The following is a 14,613-nucleotide window of genomic DNA, read 5'->3' as shown; positions in this document are numbered from 1 at the left end:
ATTCAGTCATACACACAAGAACTGTACAACGGGCCAGGCACAGTGGCTCATGCCTGTAATCCCAGCAATTTGAGAGGCCAAGGCCGGCAGATCACCTGAGGTCAGGAGTTCAAGACCAGCCTGGCCAACATGGCAAAACCCCATCTCTACTAATAATACAAAATTAGCTGAGCGTGGTGGCACAGACCTGTTATCCCAGCTACTTGGGAGGCTGAGGCAGGAGAATCACTTGAACTCTGGAGGCAGAGGTTGCAGTGAGCCAAGATGGCATCACTGCCCTCCAGCCTAGGTGACAGAGCAACACTCCGTTTCACAAAACAAACAAACAAACAAAAAACCACCTATACGAAGCCCAGTACCTGCCCCCGGAGTACAGAAGCTCCATTCTAGCAGCTTCTCCTTGCACCAATCTGAAGTCTCCTGTGTACAAGATAGTTCCATTATTGCCCTGAAATAAAAACCTGAAAAAGAAATATATCCCAGTGACTTCTGAGTCTCATATAAAATCCCAATAAAGCAAATATATGTGAGATGCATAGTAAATGCTTCCTGCAAACATATCCATTACAATACAATGGTAATGGAATCCCACAGTAATTTGAACCACACCAGGCACTCAGCTGTTTCCTCTTCCCTCCGGTAGAAAATAACAGAATGGAGATGCTACCCAGTTTGTAATAGATGATCCTTGTGATATGTTAGCACTTTCAATTATATGTTGAGATCATTCTTGCTCATGGAGAGAGAAATACAAGTGATGATAAAATACAAGGTCACTGGGGAAACAGCTGCTGAAGACTTCCATTTATTTATTTCTTTATTTATTTTTATTTTGAGACAAGAGTCTTGCTCTGTCCCCCAGGCTGGAATGCAGTGGTGCAATCTTGGCTCACTGCAACCTCCGCCACCTGGGATCAAGCAAACCTCTGCCTCAGCCTCCCCAGTAGCTGGGACTACAGGGTTGTGCCACCAAGATAAGTGAAAACCGATGGCCACAAAAAATGTGTGCCTGACTGTTCACAGCAGCATTCTTTCTTTTTTTTTTTTTTTTTGGTTGGGGGAGACGGAGTCTGGCTCTGTCGCCTACTCTGGAGTGCAGTGGTACGATCAAGATTCCTGGGTTCAAGCCATTCTCCTACCTCAGCCTCCCAAATAGCTGGGACTACAGGCGGGCACTGCCATGCCCAGCTAGCACAGCAGCATTCTTCATACTAGCCAAAAGGTGGAACCAGTTCAAATGTCTATCAACTGATGCATGAATCAGGAAAATGTGGTCTAGCCATATAATGAAATATTATTTGGCCATAAAAAGAACTGACACATGCTACAACATGGATGACCCTTGAAAACATCCTCAGTGAAAGAAGCCAGATAAGAAATGAACACATGTTGTATGATTCCACTCATATGAAATATCCAGAATAGGTGAACCCATGGAGACAGAGAGTCCAATACAGTAGTGGTTGCCAGGGGGTTGGGGAAGGAGAGAATAGGGAGGGATTGCAATCGGTAAAGGCTTTTTCCCTTGGGGTGCTGAAAATATTCTGAAATTGATTGTGGTGATGGATACACAAGTCTGTGACTTGATTTCTATCTCAATAAAGCTATTTAATTTTTTTTTTTTTTTTTTTTTGAGATGGAGTCTCACTCTGTTGCCCAGGCTGGAGTGCAATGGCATGATCTTGGCTCACTGCAACCTCTGCCTCCTGGGTTCAAGCAATTCTCCTGCCTCAGCCTCCCCAGTAGCTGGGATTACAGGCACCTGCCATCACGCCTGGCTAATTTTTTGTATTTTTAGTAGAGATGGGGTTTCACCATGTTCGCCAGGCTAGTCTTGAACTCTTGACCTCAAGTATTTACATCTGCCTCGGCCTCCCAAAGTGCTGGGATTACAGGTGAGAGCCACCATGCCCGGCCACTATTTAACAATTTTTAAAGCCTCAGTCAAGTGCGGTGGCTCACACCTGTAATTCCAGCACTTTGGGAGGCTGAGGTGAGCGAATCCGTTGAGGTCAGCAGTTCGAGACCAGTCTGGCCAACATGGTGAAACCCTGTGTCTACTAAAAATACAAAAATTAGCCGGGCGTGGTGGTGGGCACCTGTAATCCCCAGCTACTCAGGAGGCTGAGGCAAGAGAATTGCTTGAACCCAGGAGGTGGAGATTGCAGTGAACCAAGATGACCCTACTGCACTCCAGCCTGGGCGACAGAGTGAGGCTCAGTCCCCCCCCCCCAAAAAAAAGATTAAAGCCTGGATCAGGCCTGGTCCCGATACACACTGCACATCATACTGTTCGGCAAGGGCAAGACCTGCGGGCATTACTGCCTCTCCAGCCATCAGTAAGTGGGGAGAGCTCTGCACACAACAGGTCACTGCTCAGTGACAGAGACTCCTCATGGAAGTCTCCATTCATTCTGGAGGACCCTTTCAAATGGGTCTCCCCCTGGTTGGAGCTGGATAAACAATGCACAAAATCATGGCACACAGGAAGAAACATAAAAACTCAAAGTGGAGGCAAGACTGCTCAAAAGTCAGCCTGCTGTCAACCCCCAGCTCAGGGAATGCCTTTCACCAATATCCCTGATGTTACAAGGCCACACACCATGACACTATTCCCCGGAAAAGCAGTTGGCAGAGTCCAGGATGGCATTTACAATGGTTCACCTATTTTTTTTTTCCTTTTTAATTCTCCCTAAACTGGCTCTGTAGTCCTCCCTCAGGAAAATTTGATGGGAAGAATACTTCAACTGTCTGATCTCCAAAGAAGAAACATCTGAAAAGCTCAGTTTCTGTTCAGATCACATTCAAACAACACAAGACACCCTCACAGTTAAACATGGCAAAGCAGTGTGCTATAATCAAGCTACAGAACCAATATTAACCAAAATAGGAAAATACCTACCAGCTGTAAAGGTTAAAAAAATAGGGGTTGTATGTCTATAGTCCTACTTATTAAAACCATACATTCACAAAAGTACTACTTCAAAATTTAATGATGAAAAATAAATTTTTCCACTTGGCAGTGCCCCTTTTCTGAATAAGGGTTCAGAAAAAAATACAATATCCATGAATTTGATGCAAAAATATTAATCACCATTTTAAATTCTGAATATTATAAAACTCAGTAAATGTGACAATAACATCATGTAGTAATATCAACACCAGGGTTCCCATCATTAGCATGTAATAAGGAAGAAAAAATAAGCCATGCCCAATCCTTTACAACATGGGAAATAAATACATCACTGTTAAGGACTAAATGTTCGTGTCCCTCCCCAAAATCCCTATGTTGAAATCCTAACCCCCAAAGTGGTTTTATTTGGAGGCCTTTGGGAGGTGATTAGTTGTTGGGCATAGAAGCCTTGTGAGTGACATCAGTGCCTTTATAAGACACCCAGGGGAGCTTGTTTACCCCTTTACTATGGGAGGACACAGGGAAAAAGACAGCATGTAAGAACCAGGAAGTGGCCAGGCACAGTGACTCACGCCTGTCACCCCAGCACTTTGGGAGCCCAAGGCAGGCGGATCACTTGAGGTCAGGAGTTCAAGACGAGTCTGACCAACATGGTAAACCCCCTCTCTACTAAAAATACAATGATTAGCTGGGCTCTGATCGTGGTGGCAGGCGCCTGTAATCCCAGCTACTAGAGAGGCTGAGGCAGGAGAATCGCTTGAACCCAGGAGGTGGAGGTTGCAGTGAGCCAAGATCACACCACTGCATTCCAGCCTGGGTGACGGAGTGAGACTCCGTCTCAAAAAAAAAAAAAAAAAAGAACCAGGAAGTGGGCCCTCACCAGACATGAAATCTGCTGGAGACTGGATCTTGGATTTCCAGTCTCTAGAACCCTAAGCAACAAGTGTCTATTGTATAAGCCACTCAGTCTACGGTAGTTTTGTGAGTGCAGCCCAAATGGACTTACACAATCACAAAGGGATTTTTTTGCCCCTAAAACCCCACTCAATTACTAGATTTTTATTTATGGTTAAATGAGCATTCAAAATCAAAGAGAAAGATTGAGGGTATAGCTCAGGGGTGGAGCATCTGACTACAAAATCAAAGAGAAAGATAAACCATCATTTTAGCACTAGTTTAAAAAAATCAATATTTAATATTTAGTTACCTCTCCTGATGCTTCATCCACTAAAGATATCTGGGTAGGAGTCTCGATTTCAATAGATATCTATAAAAATAAAATAAGAGACCATGTATATAGCAGTTTTTCATGGCTTTATATGCCTTTGCTGTCTGAAACACAGAAACGGGGCAAAGAGAAGTTTCAGACTCTCTATATAAACAATTCCCATTACATTGTAATAAATATTTTAACAGTTAGAAAAAATTGTAAAGAAAATAATACCTGTCTTGAGGGAGATTTGGCAATACGGAATAAATGCCTCGTAAATGCATATAATCCCCTGACACAATTCTGTTTCCATGAATTCATTTTTCCTCCTTCATCTCCCCATCCCTACCACTCCCATTTCTCTCTCTCTCTGACTTTTGAGTCTTTGTAAAAACGTGGTCACGTGTCCTAACTTTTGTGCCTCAGAACACAGTCTGGATGGGTCTGTGACATGGATGCTTCATACACTGGTTTTTTTTTTTTTTTTTTCTCAGATGGATTCTCGCTCTGTCACCCAGGCTGGAGCGCAGTGGTGTGGTATCGGCTCACTGCAACCACCGCCTCCTGGGTTCATGCGATTCTCCTGCCTCAGCCTCCCAAGTAGCTGGGATGACAGGCGCCCGCTACTACGCAAGGCTGAGGTTTTTGTAATTTTAGTAGAGACAGGGTTTTGACATGTTGGCCAGGCTGGTCTCCAACTCCTAACCTCAGGATCACCTGCCTCAGCTTTCCAAAGTGCTGGGATTACAGGCGTGAGCCACCACACCCAGCCTCATGCACTGGTTCTAAGTGATGCAGAATGCTCCTTGGTACATTTCCCCCTGCCATCAAAACAGAGACTAGCACATAAGAGGCATTCAGTAAGTATCTGATGTATAGATCAATGTGATTTTTCATCTTTTCAGTCCTCTAATGTCCTAAAACTTACAGTGTCTAAGGTTTGGGTGTTAAAGTATTTTTGCATTTCTGGAATGAAACATCTTATTCATGATGTACTATTTAACACTGCTAGATTCAGTTACTGTCTTTATGAGGATTCTTACATTTTCATGTATGAAATGGGTTTTTCCCCATTTATTATTTTTGAGATAGGGTCTCGCTCTGTCTCCCAGGCTGGGGCGCAGTGGCACGATCTCAGCTTGCTGCAACCTCTGCCTCCCAGGTTCAAGCAATTCTCCTGCCTCACCCTCCTGAGCAGCTGGGACTACAGGCACCCGCCACCATGCCTGGCTAATGTTTTGTAGCAGAGATGGGGTTTCACCATATTGGCCAGACTGGTCTCGAACTCCTGACCTCAGGTGATCCTTCCACCTCAGCCTCTCAAAGTGCTGCAATTACAGGTGTGAGCCACTGAGCCCGTCCTCTTTTCTAATATACCTATTTAATGCTATCAATTTCCCTTCAAGGACAAATTTAGCTATGTTCCACACATTCTGACATGCCACGTTTCCATTGTCCATCAGCTCCTTTATTTATTTATTTTTTTTGAGACAGGCTCTCACTGTGTTAGCCAGCCTGGAGTGCAGTGGCGCAATCACGGCTCACTATAGCCTCAAACTTCGGGGCTCAAGTGATTTTTCTGCCTCAGCCTTCTGAGTGGCTGGGACTACAGGCACACTCTACAATACCAGGCTAATTTTTAAGGTTTTTTTGTAGACATGGGATTTTGCGGTATTGCCCAGGCTGGTTTCGAACTCCCGGACTCACACAATTGTCCCACCTTGGCCTCCCGAAGTGCTAGGACTACACATGTGAGCCCCCAAGCCTAGCCATATCAGTTCTACATATTGTATGTTTTCTTTATCGTACAATTTCCCTTTTAACCAAAGGGTCAGTTATTGTATGCATTTAGTTTCCACGTGTATGGGAAGATTTTAGCTGTCCCTTTGTTTCTGATCTCCAACATCATTGCCTTCTTTTGTGATGCAGTACATGGTTAGTTTTTGTAAATGTCATGAGCACCCCCCAAAATACTATTTTCTTCCTTGGGTTTAAAGTTCTGTTCATTAGTCCACATTTACACATTTTCTGCATCTTGTTTCCTGCCTCCTTCTTTCAGCATCTGGGAGGGGCATGTTAAGCTCTTCAGTGACAATTGTTGATTTCCTATTTCTTGCCCTGATTCTGCGGTGGCCTTGTTTGTACTATGTCAACTCACCTAAGCTGGAACTGTTTCCTAGAACCCCTTTCCATGTTGTTGCCCACAGTAAACATTCAGAAGGCAGATGTGAACAAGTAGGGTTTTTTTAATGCTCTGAAGGGCGCCAGAAATGATAACAGCTCGTGAACATTGTTGACCTTCTGGCTTAACTCAGAGTCTGGGGCAGGGCCACAGCAACATCAGCTTCTGCTGGGTGCCTGTGTGCAGCTCCTCCGAGTCCTGGGGCAGGTGCATGTGCTTCAGAGCCAAAGTGGGAGACCAGCACTATTGAGGCCAGAGGAAGTGAGAGACAGAAGTGGGTTTCAGTCTGTCCTGCTGGCCTCTAGTGGGCCATTCTGCCTTCCAGTTTGTCTCTGTTCCCCTCCACTTCTCTTCCAGCTTTTCTTCCTGACTGCTGGCCGGGCTGACCTGTAGTAACTTCAAGCTGAATGCCAGAGACAACAGGAACAACCCTGCTGTTGTGACTGCTCTGCAGAGGGAGGACAAATCCCCTTCCCAATCAAAGGTCAGATGTGGAGGTGGATGATGTCATGCACACAAACACACGAGCACACACTATGTGTGCATACTCACACACGCATGCACATACACATACGCAAGCACACACACGACAGAGAATGAGAAGAAAACTTCAGTCACATCACAGGACTTTCAGGGAGGGCAGTGCAGTCCCTGAGCTGGGGACAGAAGTGTTTCCTGTGGCTTAAGAGAGAGTAGGAGCAAGTAGCCCTGGTTTCCACTTTAGTGCGGGTTGGGCCTGGACATGCCTGGTTTGAACTTCACCTTAGTGCTAAGGCAGGCATGGGCCTTTTTGTCAGCTTGCCCAAATGTGGGTAGGAGGGAGGCACTGGCTGTAAGCAGCTTAAGAGCAAACAGAAGCCCGGCACAGTGGCTCACACCTGTAATCCCAGCACTTGGGTGGCCGAGGCGGGAGGATCACCTGAGGGCAGGAGTACAAGACCAGCCTCGCCAACATGGCAAAACCCCATCTCTACTAAAAAATACAAAAATTAGCCAGGTGTGGTGGTTCAGGCCTGTAATCCCAGCTACTAGGGAGGCGGAGGCAGGGAGAATTGCTTGAACCGGTTAGACGGAGGTTGCGGTGAGCCGAGATCATGCCTCTGCGCTCCAGCCTGTGACAGAGTGAGACTATCTCAAAAAAAGGAAAAAAAAAAGTGAACAGACTCTTTGTGACACTGGGACCAACTGCTCTGCCAACTCCCACAATGATTTAAGAACTAATCCACATAATGAGCCCACATTCTGTTAAGTCATTGTGGTTCTCCTCAGATCAAGCACTGGGTGACAGGTTCTCACAGTTTCTACTTCAGTTGGACGCTATTTTGTCAATTGCACATACGTCCATGTGACCCATGGCTCCTTTTAACAGTGACACCCTCTTCAAACCTTGTCTTTCTTTGCCTTCTAGTCTACTTTCTGATATTAAAAACTGCCACTCTGACATTTTTGCCTTCTAATTGGTTAGTAATTTTTTTCTTCTTCCCCCAAAATTTCAAATTTCAACCTGTATTTATCCTTCTGTTTTATCTATGTCTCTTATAGACTAATACTCATGAATTCGTCTAACTTTTTTGGTTGTTTTTGAAGATGGAATCTCACTCTGTCACCCAGGCTGGAGTGTAGTGGCACGATCTCAGCTCATTGCAACCTCCGCCTTCCAGGTTCAAGCAATTCTCCTGCCTCAGCATCCCAAGGAGCTGGGATTACAGGCACCGCCACCACACCCAATTTTTTGCATTTTTAGTAGACAGGGGGTTTCACCCTGTTGGCCAGGCTGGTCTCTATCTGACCTCAGGTGAGCTGCCCTCCTCGGCCTCCCAAAGTGCTGGGATTACAAGCATGACCCACTGGGCCCAGCCAGATTTGTCTGATTTTTTTAACTTAAACTGAGGATTTGTCTTTTGACCAAAGGTACAATTAAATCCTTTCCTATATATAGTCATATATAATTGGAGTGTTTCTGCCTTCTTTGCATTTTCTATGCACCAGACTTTTTTCTCCCCTTGACTACCTCACATTGGACAGGTGCATTTTATTCTGCCAGACCGAAAGTTACCCATTCTATCTGTATTCTTCTAGCTGTCATCTCTTCCTTATGACAGCCTGTAACTTATGTTTATTTTTCTTACTCTATCCCACAATTTAAATAAAAGGATTTAGCAATTATGTTAATGAACACTTTACACTCTAAAATATTAAAATGTGGCCAGGCATGGTGGCTCACACCTGTAATTCCAACACTTTGGGAGTGGATCCACTTGGAACCAAGTGGGTGGAACCAAGGTGGGTGGATCACCTGAAGTCAGGAGTTTGAGACCTGCCTGACCAACACGGTGAAATCCCCTGCCTACTAAAAACACAAATATTAGCCGGGTATGGTGGTGGGATTCTGTAGTCCCAGCTACTCGGGAGGCTGAGGCAGGAGAATCACTTGAACCCAGGAGGCAGAGGTTGCAGTGAGCTGAGTTTGAGCCACTGCACTCCAGCCTCGGCAGCAGAGCGAGACTCCATCTCAAAAACAAAAAATAGAAAATATTAAAATGCATCTTAGCAAGAGGGTCAATGAGATTAAACAAACAAAACTAAGACCTAGATCTCACTCTTGAGGAACAAGGAAAACATATCAACAACTACCAAATGTTGACTTCTGCCATATTGTTCAATGCCAACAGACTTATTTTTTTTATTTTTTTATTTTTTAGATGGAGTCCCACTCTATTGCCCAGGCTGGAGTGCAGTGGCATGATCTCAGCTCAATGCAACCATTGCTTCCTGGGTTCAAGCAATTATCCTGCCTCAGCCTCCCAAGTAGCTGGGACTACAAGTGTGTGCCACCACACCTGGCCAAATTTTGTATTTTTAGTAAAGACAGGGTTTCACCATGTTGGCCAGGCTGGTCATGAACTCCTGACCTCAAGTGATCCATCCGCCAAGGCCTCCCAAAGTGCTGGGATTATAGGTGTAAGCCACCATGTCCGGCCAGAGACTCAATATTCTAATTAATGTGGATAACTGTAGTATGTGACAAACTGAGGCAAAGTTTTTGTCAATCTACCTCTAAAAATACTTCCCACTTAAAAAAATTAAGTTATTAAAAAAATAAAACTTACAATTTGTTTCTTCCAAAATCTGTATTTCCGGCTCGTTAACAACAACTCCTTAGTCACAGGTGAACAGTATAGATAAACCTCCAAGCTGAAAGGAAAAAAGAAAAAACTTTCAGTACAATCCAAAATGAGCCATCTTGGTGACTAAGAAATCTATTTCATCATACATCTAATAATTTCATTTGAGACCAGTCTGACCAACATGGCGAAACCCCATCCCTACTAAAAACACAAATACTAGCCGGGCATGGTTATGAAATCTATTTCATCATACATCTAATTATTCAGAAATTACGATGGCACAAAGTCTGTTAGAGTCACTCCCAACATACCTATGCGCACCATTTCAGTGCCACCAAGAGCACAAGGTGGGGGTGGAAACACGGTGTCCCTGGACCTCCTCCAACAGTGGTCCCTCACCATTGTTACTTGGAAATACGCGCTTGTATGTGATCAGATGTGTCTGGAAAGATACCGCCACACGTTACGCTACGTCTGGAAAAGGTGTGTTGGGAACGGATACTTCTGCTTTTTACTGTATAAGTCTATCCTTTTTTTTTTTTTTTTTTTTTTTGAGATGGAGTCTTGCTCTGTCACCCAGGCTGGAGTGCAATGGTGTGATCTCGGCTCACTGCAAACTCCACTTCCCAGGTTCAAGCGATTCTCCTACCTCAGCCTCCCGAGTAGCTGGGATTACAAGCACGCGCCATGATGCCGGACTAATTTTTGTATTTTTGTAGAGATGGAGTTTGACCACGTTGGCCAGGCTGGTCTCGAACTCCTGACCTCGGGTGATCCACCCACCTCGGCCTCCCAAAGTGATGGGATTACAGGCGAGAGCCACTGCGCCCAGCCTATTCTTTTTTTTTTTTTTTAAATGAACAGAAATTAATATCATAATAAAGTTTTTTTTTCTTTTTTTTTGAGACGGAGTCTTGATCTGTCACTCAGGCTGGAGTGCGGTGGCGCGATCTCGGCTCACTGCAACCTTCCGCCTCCCGGGTTCAAGCGATTCTCCTGCCTTAGCCTCTTGAGTAGCTGGGACTACATGCGCACCACCACGCCCAGCTAACTTTTTGTATTTTTAATAGAAACGGGGTTTCACCGTGTTGGCCAGGCTGGTCTCGATATCCTGACCTCAACTGATCCACCCACCTCAGCCTCCCAAAGTGATGGGATTACAGGCATGAGCCACCGCGCCCAGCCCATAATAAACTTTTAAAACTTAACGCTATCATTTTGAGGTTAGGAATATAGTCTACGGTAGATTGTATTTTTCCAAAGATGGCCACACAATGACATACACCATCCATACATGCTCTCCTTACAAAATAGATACTAAAATTCCTCCACTGACTGGCGGGGTCTATGTTCCCTCCCCTTGAACCTGGGCAGTTTTCTGTAATTACCTTCACCATAGAATGCGGTGGAAGTAATTGCATGGCTTTTGAGGTTAGATCTCCAGGTAGTATAACTTCCTCCTAGCTCTCTCTTAGGACATACGCTTTTTAACCCTGAGTCTCTGTTTAACAGTTCTGGCCATCCTGACGGACTCACGCTAAAGAGATTTTTTTTTTTTTAGGGGGAGGGGAGCTCACTGTCACCCAGGCTGGAATGCAAGCTATCCTCCCACCTCAGCAGCCTGAGCACCCGGGACTACAGCACATGCCACCATACCTGGCTCATTTTTCCTATTTTCTGTAGAGACGAGGTCTCCCTACGTTGCCCAGGTTGGTTTCAAACTCCTAGGCTCAGGTCATCCTCCCACCTCAGCTTCCCAAAGTGCTGGGATTATAAGACTAAGCCACTATGCCTGGCCTAAAGAGACTTTTAGAGATAGAGATGCCTCACGCCTGTAATCCCAGCACTTTGGGAGGCCAAGGTGGGCAGATCACTTGAAGTCAGGAGTTTGAGACCAGCCTGACCAACATGGTGAAACCCCATCTCTACTGAAAAATACAAAAATTAGTTGGGCTTAGTGGCACGTGCCTGTAGTCCTAGCTGCTTGGGAGGCTGAGCCGGGAGAATTGCTTGAACCTGGGAGGCAGAGATTGCAGTGAGCCAACATCACGCTACTGCACTCCCGCCTGGGCAGCAGAGTTAGACTCTGTTTCAAAAAAAAAAAAAAAAAAAAAACACAAAACAAAAAACATGCCAAATGGTTCTAGCCCCTAGCTGTGTGAGTTTTCCCAGCCCAGGTATCAGACATGGATGAGGGAGTCTTCAGATCTTATGGGGCTGACATCTGAAGACTCTGCTCACTGATGTTTGATACCTGGGCTGGGAAACCATTCCCATTCTACCCTGTCAATCCCTGATCAGAAACTGAGCAATAAGACATGATCAGTGTTAAGTCACTCCATTTTGAAGTAATTTGTTACGCAGCAGCAGATGACTGATACATAGGCTCTACAATCAGACAGACCTGGCTGGAATCCTGGTCCTGCCACTTACTGGCTGTGTGACACTGGGCAACTGATTTAACCTCTCTGGTTCCTCAGTTTCCTCATCTGTAGAATAGAAATAATAGTAGGATCTATTCAAAAGGTTATCAAGAAGCTCTAATGAAAATGTCAGGTACAAGAGGGCAGAGCCTTGCATCTGTGTGGCTCACTAATGCATTCTCCACCTCCAGTACAATGCCTGACACGTCACAGGAGACCAAAAAAAATTACTGAGGCCAGGAGTGGTGGCTCATTCCTGTAATCCCAACACTTTGGGAGGCTGAGGCAGGCAGATCACTTGAGGTCAGGAGTTCGAGACCAGCCTGGTGAACATGGTAAAACCCCTCTCTACCAAAAATACAAAAAGTAGCTGGGCGTGGTGGTGCGCACCTGTAATCCCAGCTACTCAGGTGGCTGAAGCAAAAGAATCACTAGAAAAGAAGTTGCAGTGAGCTGAGATCGTGCCACTGCACTCCAGCCTGGGCAACAGAGCAAGACCCTGTCACAAAAGTCAATAAGTAAATACAAATAAAGTAATAAAAAATTATTGGCCAGGTGCAAAGGCTCATGCCTATAAGCCCAGGGCTTTGGGAGGCCAAGATGGGAGATCACCTGAAGCCAGGAGCTTACAACCAGCCTGGGCAACATGGTAAGACCCCGTCTCTACAAAAAAAAAAAAAAAAAAAAAAAAAAATTGTTGAACTAAGAAATACACAGTGCCCAGATACAGTAAGTATTCAATAAACATTAGCTATCATTATCAAGAAGAGAGAGTATTGCTATCAATTAGAAGAGAAGCCTGACATCCACTGGCCCTTTTCAAATATGGATCTTGAGAAGTGGGAATTTAGATGTAGGCAATGGCTGCAAGAAAAGCATCTAACAGTTCAGCTTTAAGAAAAAATCCAGTATTATATGATCCTTTACAATGGAACAGCCATTCTCTCTCATATACTCTTACAGAAATAACATGGAGTGAGTTATTGCTGTACCTAGCAGCATAGATAAATCACACAAATACAAAGTTAAGTAAAGTAAAACAAATATAAAAGGGTATATTTGGGGCCAGGTGCCAGTGGCTCACATCTATAATGCCAGCCCTTCAGAAGAATGAGGCAGGAGGATCACCTGAGGCCAGGAGTTCGAGATCAGCCTGGGCGACATAGCAAAACTCCATCTCTGTTTTTTTTTTGTTGCTGTTGTTGTTGTTTTTAAAGAGTGTATTTGGTAGGATTCTACATATATATATATAGTTGTTTTTAAAGAGTGTATTTGGTAGGATTCTACATATATATATATAGTTGTTTTTAAAGAGTGTATTTGGTAGGATTCTACATATATATATATATATATATATATATATAGTTCACAAACAGCCAAAGCTAACCCATGATGACAAAAGTCAGAATAGAGGTTACCTTTGGGAGGAGGGAATGAGTTGGGAGGTAGGAGGGGTCTGGGATATTGGTACTGTCCTATTTCTTAATCTGAGTGATGCGTTCATTTTGTAAATGACTATATGCTTGGATGTATGTACTTTTCTGTACAGTTGTTCTCTCTCAATTAAAATGTTTGCTTAAAAACACACACACACAAGTAGCAAAATAAATTACCTGCACTCCAACCTTCTTTTCAAGGTAGGGGCTCTTAATCCTTTCATGTGACCTAAAAGCAAAAGAACAAAAACTCATGAATATGTTTTCCCAGAGGATTCCTTAGCCCAAGGGAAACAGTCGTCTTCTTTTTCAGCTTCAAGAGAAAACCCATGAGGTTTGCTTTTATAAGAATTGATTCACATGGGCTATGAGCTCTTTCTTCTGCAAGTGAAGAATCCTCCTCAGAACAGGACCGGCAGCCCATTTCTGAGCCATCCAAGTCAACTTAAAAGGAGAGTGATTCTGTGCATCACAGGCCAGAGTTTAAATCACTCTGGGCAGCCACAGAAGAATGAGAACTGCTTCTAGCCCTCCACTCTTACTTCATTTCAATCCAACCATCCTTCGAGCCACGCTCTATGTGACCCATTCACTTCCTGCCACTTAAATCAGTCTATCTAGAAATTCAAGTTTGTGACCATGGAGTCTGCTGGGAAATCACTCAGGTTCAGAGTAAGAGTTTCATCATCTTCTCAGCCTACTGTGATGGATTGAAAGGGGAATATTACTATCCACAAAGACTTGCTCCACAGCGCTCCACATTAACAGACACAGACAACAGAAAGGTAGCAATTAGACCGACTATTACATTAAGTATATCATGCATTCCAATATATTCTAAATCTTTAGCAAGTAAAGGCCCAGACAACAATGATCAAACAGCTCTAAATTGTTTAGCTAAACCAAATGGACACGGTGGCTCATGCCTGTAATCCCAACATTTTGGGAGGCCGAGGCAGGCGGATCACCTGAGGTCAGAAGTTCAAGACCAACCTCGCTAACACGGTAAAACCCCATCTCTACTAAAAATACAAAAATTAGCCATGAATAGTAGCACACCCCTATAATCCCAGCTACTCGGGTGGCTGAGGCAGGACAATCACTTGAACACGGGAGGTAGAGGTTGCAGTGAGCCAAGGCCATAAAACTGCACTTCAGCCTGGGTGACAGAGTGAGACTTCATCTCAAAAACAAACAAACGGCTGGGCGCGGTGGCTCATGCCTGTAACCCCAGCACTTTGGGAGGCCGAGGCAGGCGGATCACCTGAGGTCGGGAGTTCGAGACCAGCCTGACCAATATGGAGATACCCTGTCTCCACT

General features: G+C 44.5%; 1 protein-coding gene across 47 annotated transcripts in view; it reads right to left on the bottom strand.

The window, feature by feature from the left end:
• Positions 1-14,613, bottom strand: part of LOC107966494 (protein artemis) — a 35,319-nt gene that overhangs the window by 14,485 nt on the left and 6,221 nt on the right. For 10 of the 47 annotated variants that reach the window (XR_010159203.1, XR_010159201.1, XR_010159200.1 and 7 more), the window contains exons 2-5: positions 13,471-13,522; positions 9,417-9,501; positions 4,122-4,181; positions 360-461 (exon numbers count right to left, since the gene is read on the bottom strand). Coding sequence is in view for 10 of the 47 variants with exons in the window: in XM_063816160.1 (XP_063672230.1) it covers positions 6,608-6,754; positions 9,417-9,501; positions 13,471-13,522 (284 nt within the window). In the remaining 37 variants the exon portion in view is untranslated. Of the gene's footprint in view, positions 1-359; positions 462-4,121; positions 4,182-6,282; positions 6,755-9,416; positions 9,502-9,745; positions 9,877-11,838; positions 11,924-13,470; positions 13,523-14,613 lie in introns of those variants that run through there. The other 37 variants (XR_010159183.1, XR_010159181.1, XR_010159184.1 and 34 more) reach the window with 17 other exon arrangements.

Source organism: Pan troglodytes, chromosome 7 (genome assembly GCF_028858775.2).
Source record: "Pan troglodytes isolate AG18354 chromosome 7, NHGRI_mPanTro3-v2.0_pri, whole genome shotgun sequence".
Lineage (NCBI taxonomy): Eukaryota > Metazoa > Chordata > Mammalia > Primates > Hominidae > Pan > Pan troglodytes.
Note: the sequence above shows the minus strand (reverse complement) of the source record. Positions and strands in the feature narration are given on the sequence as shown.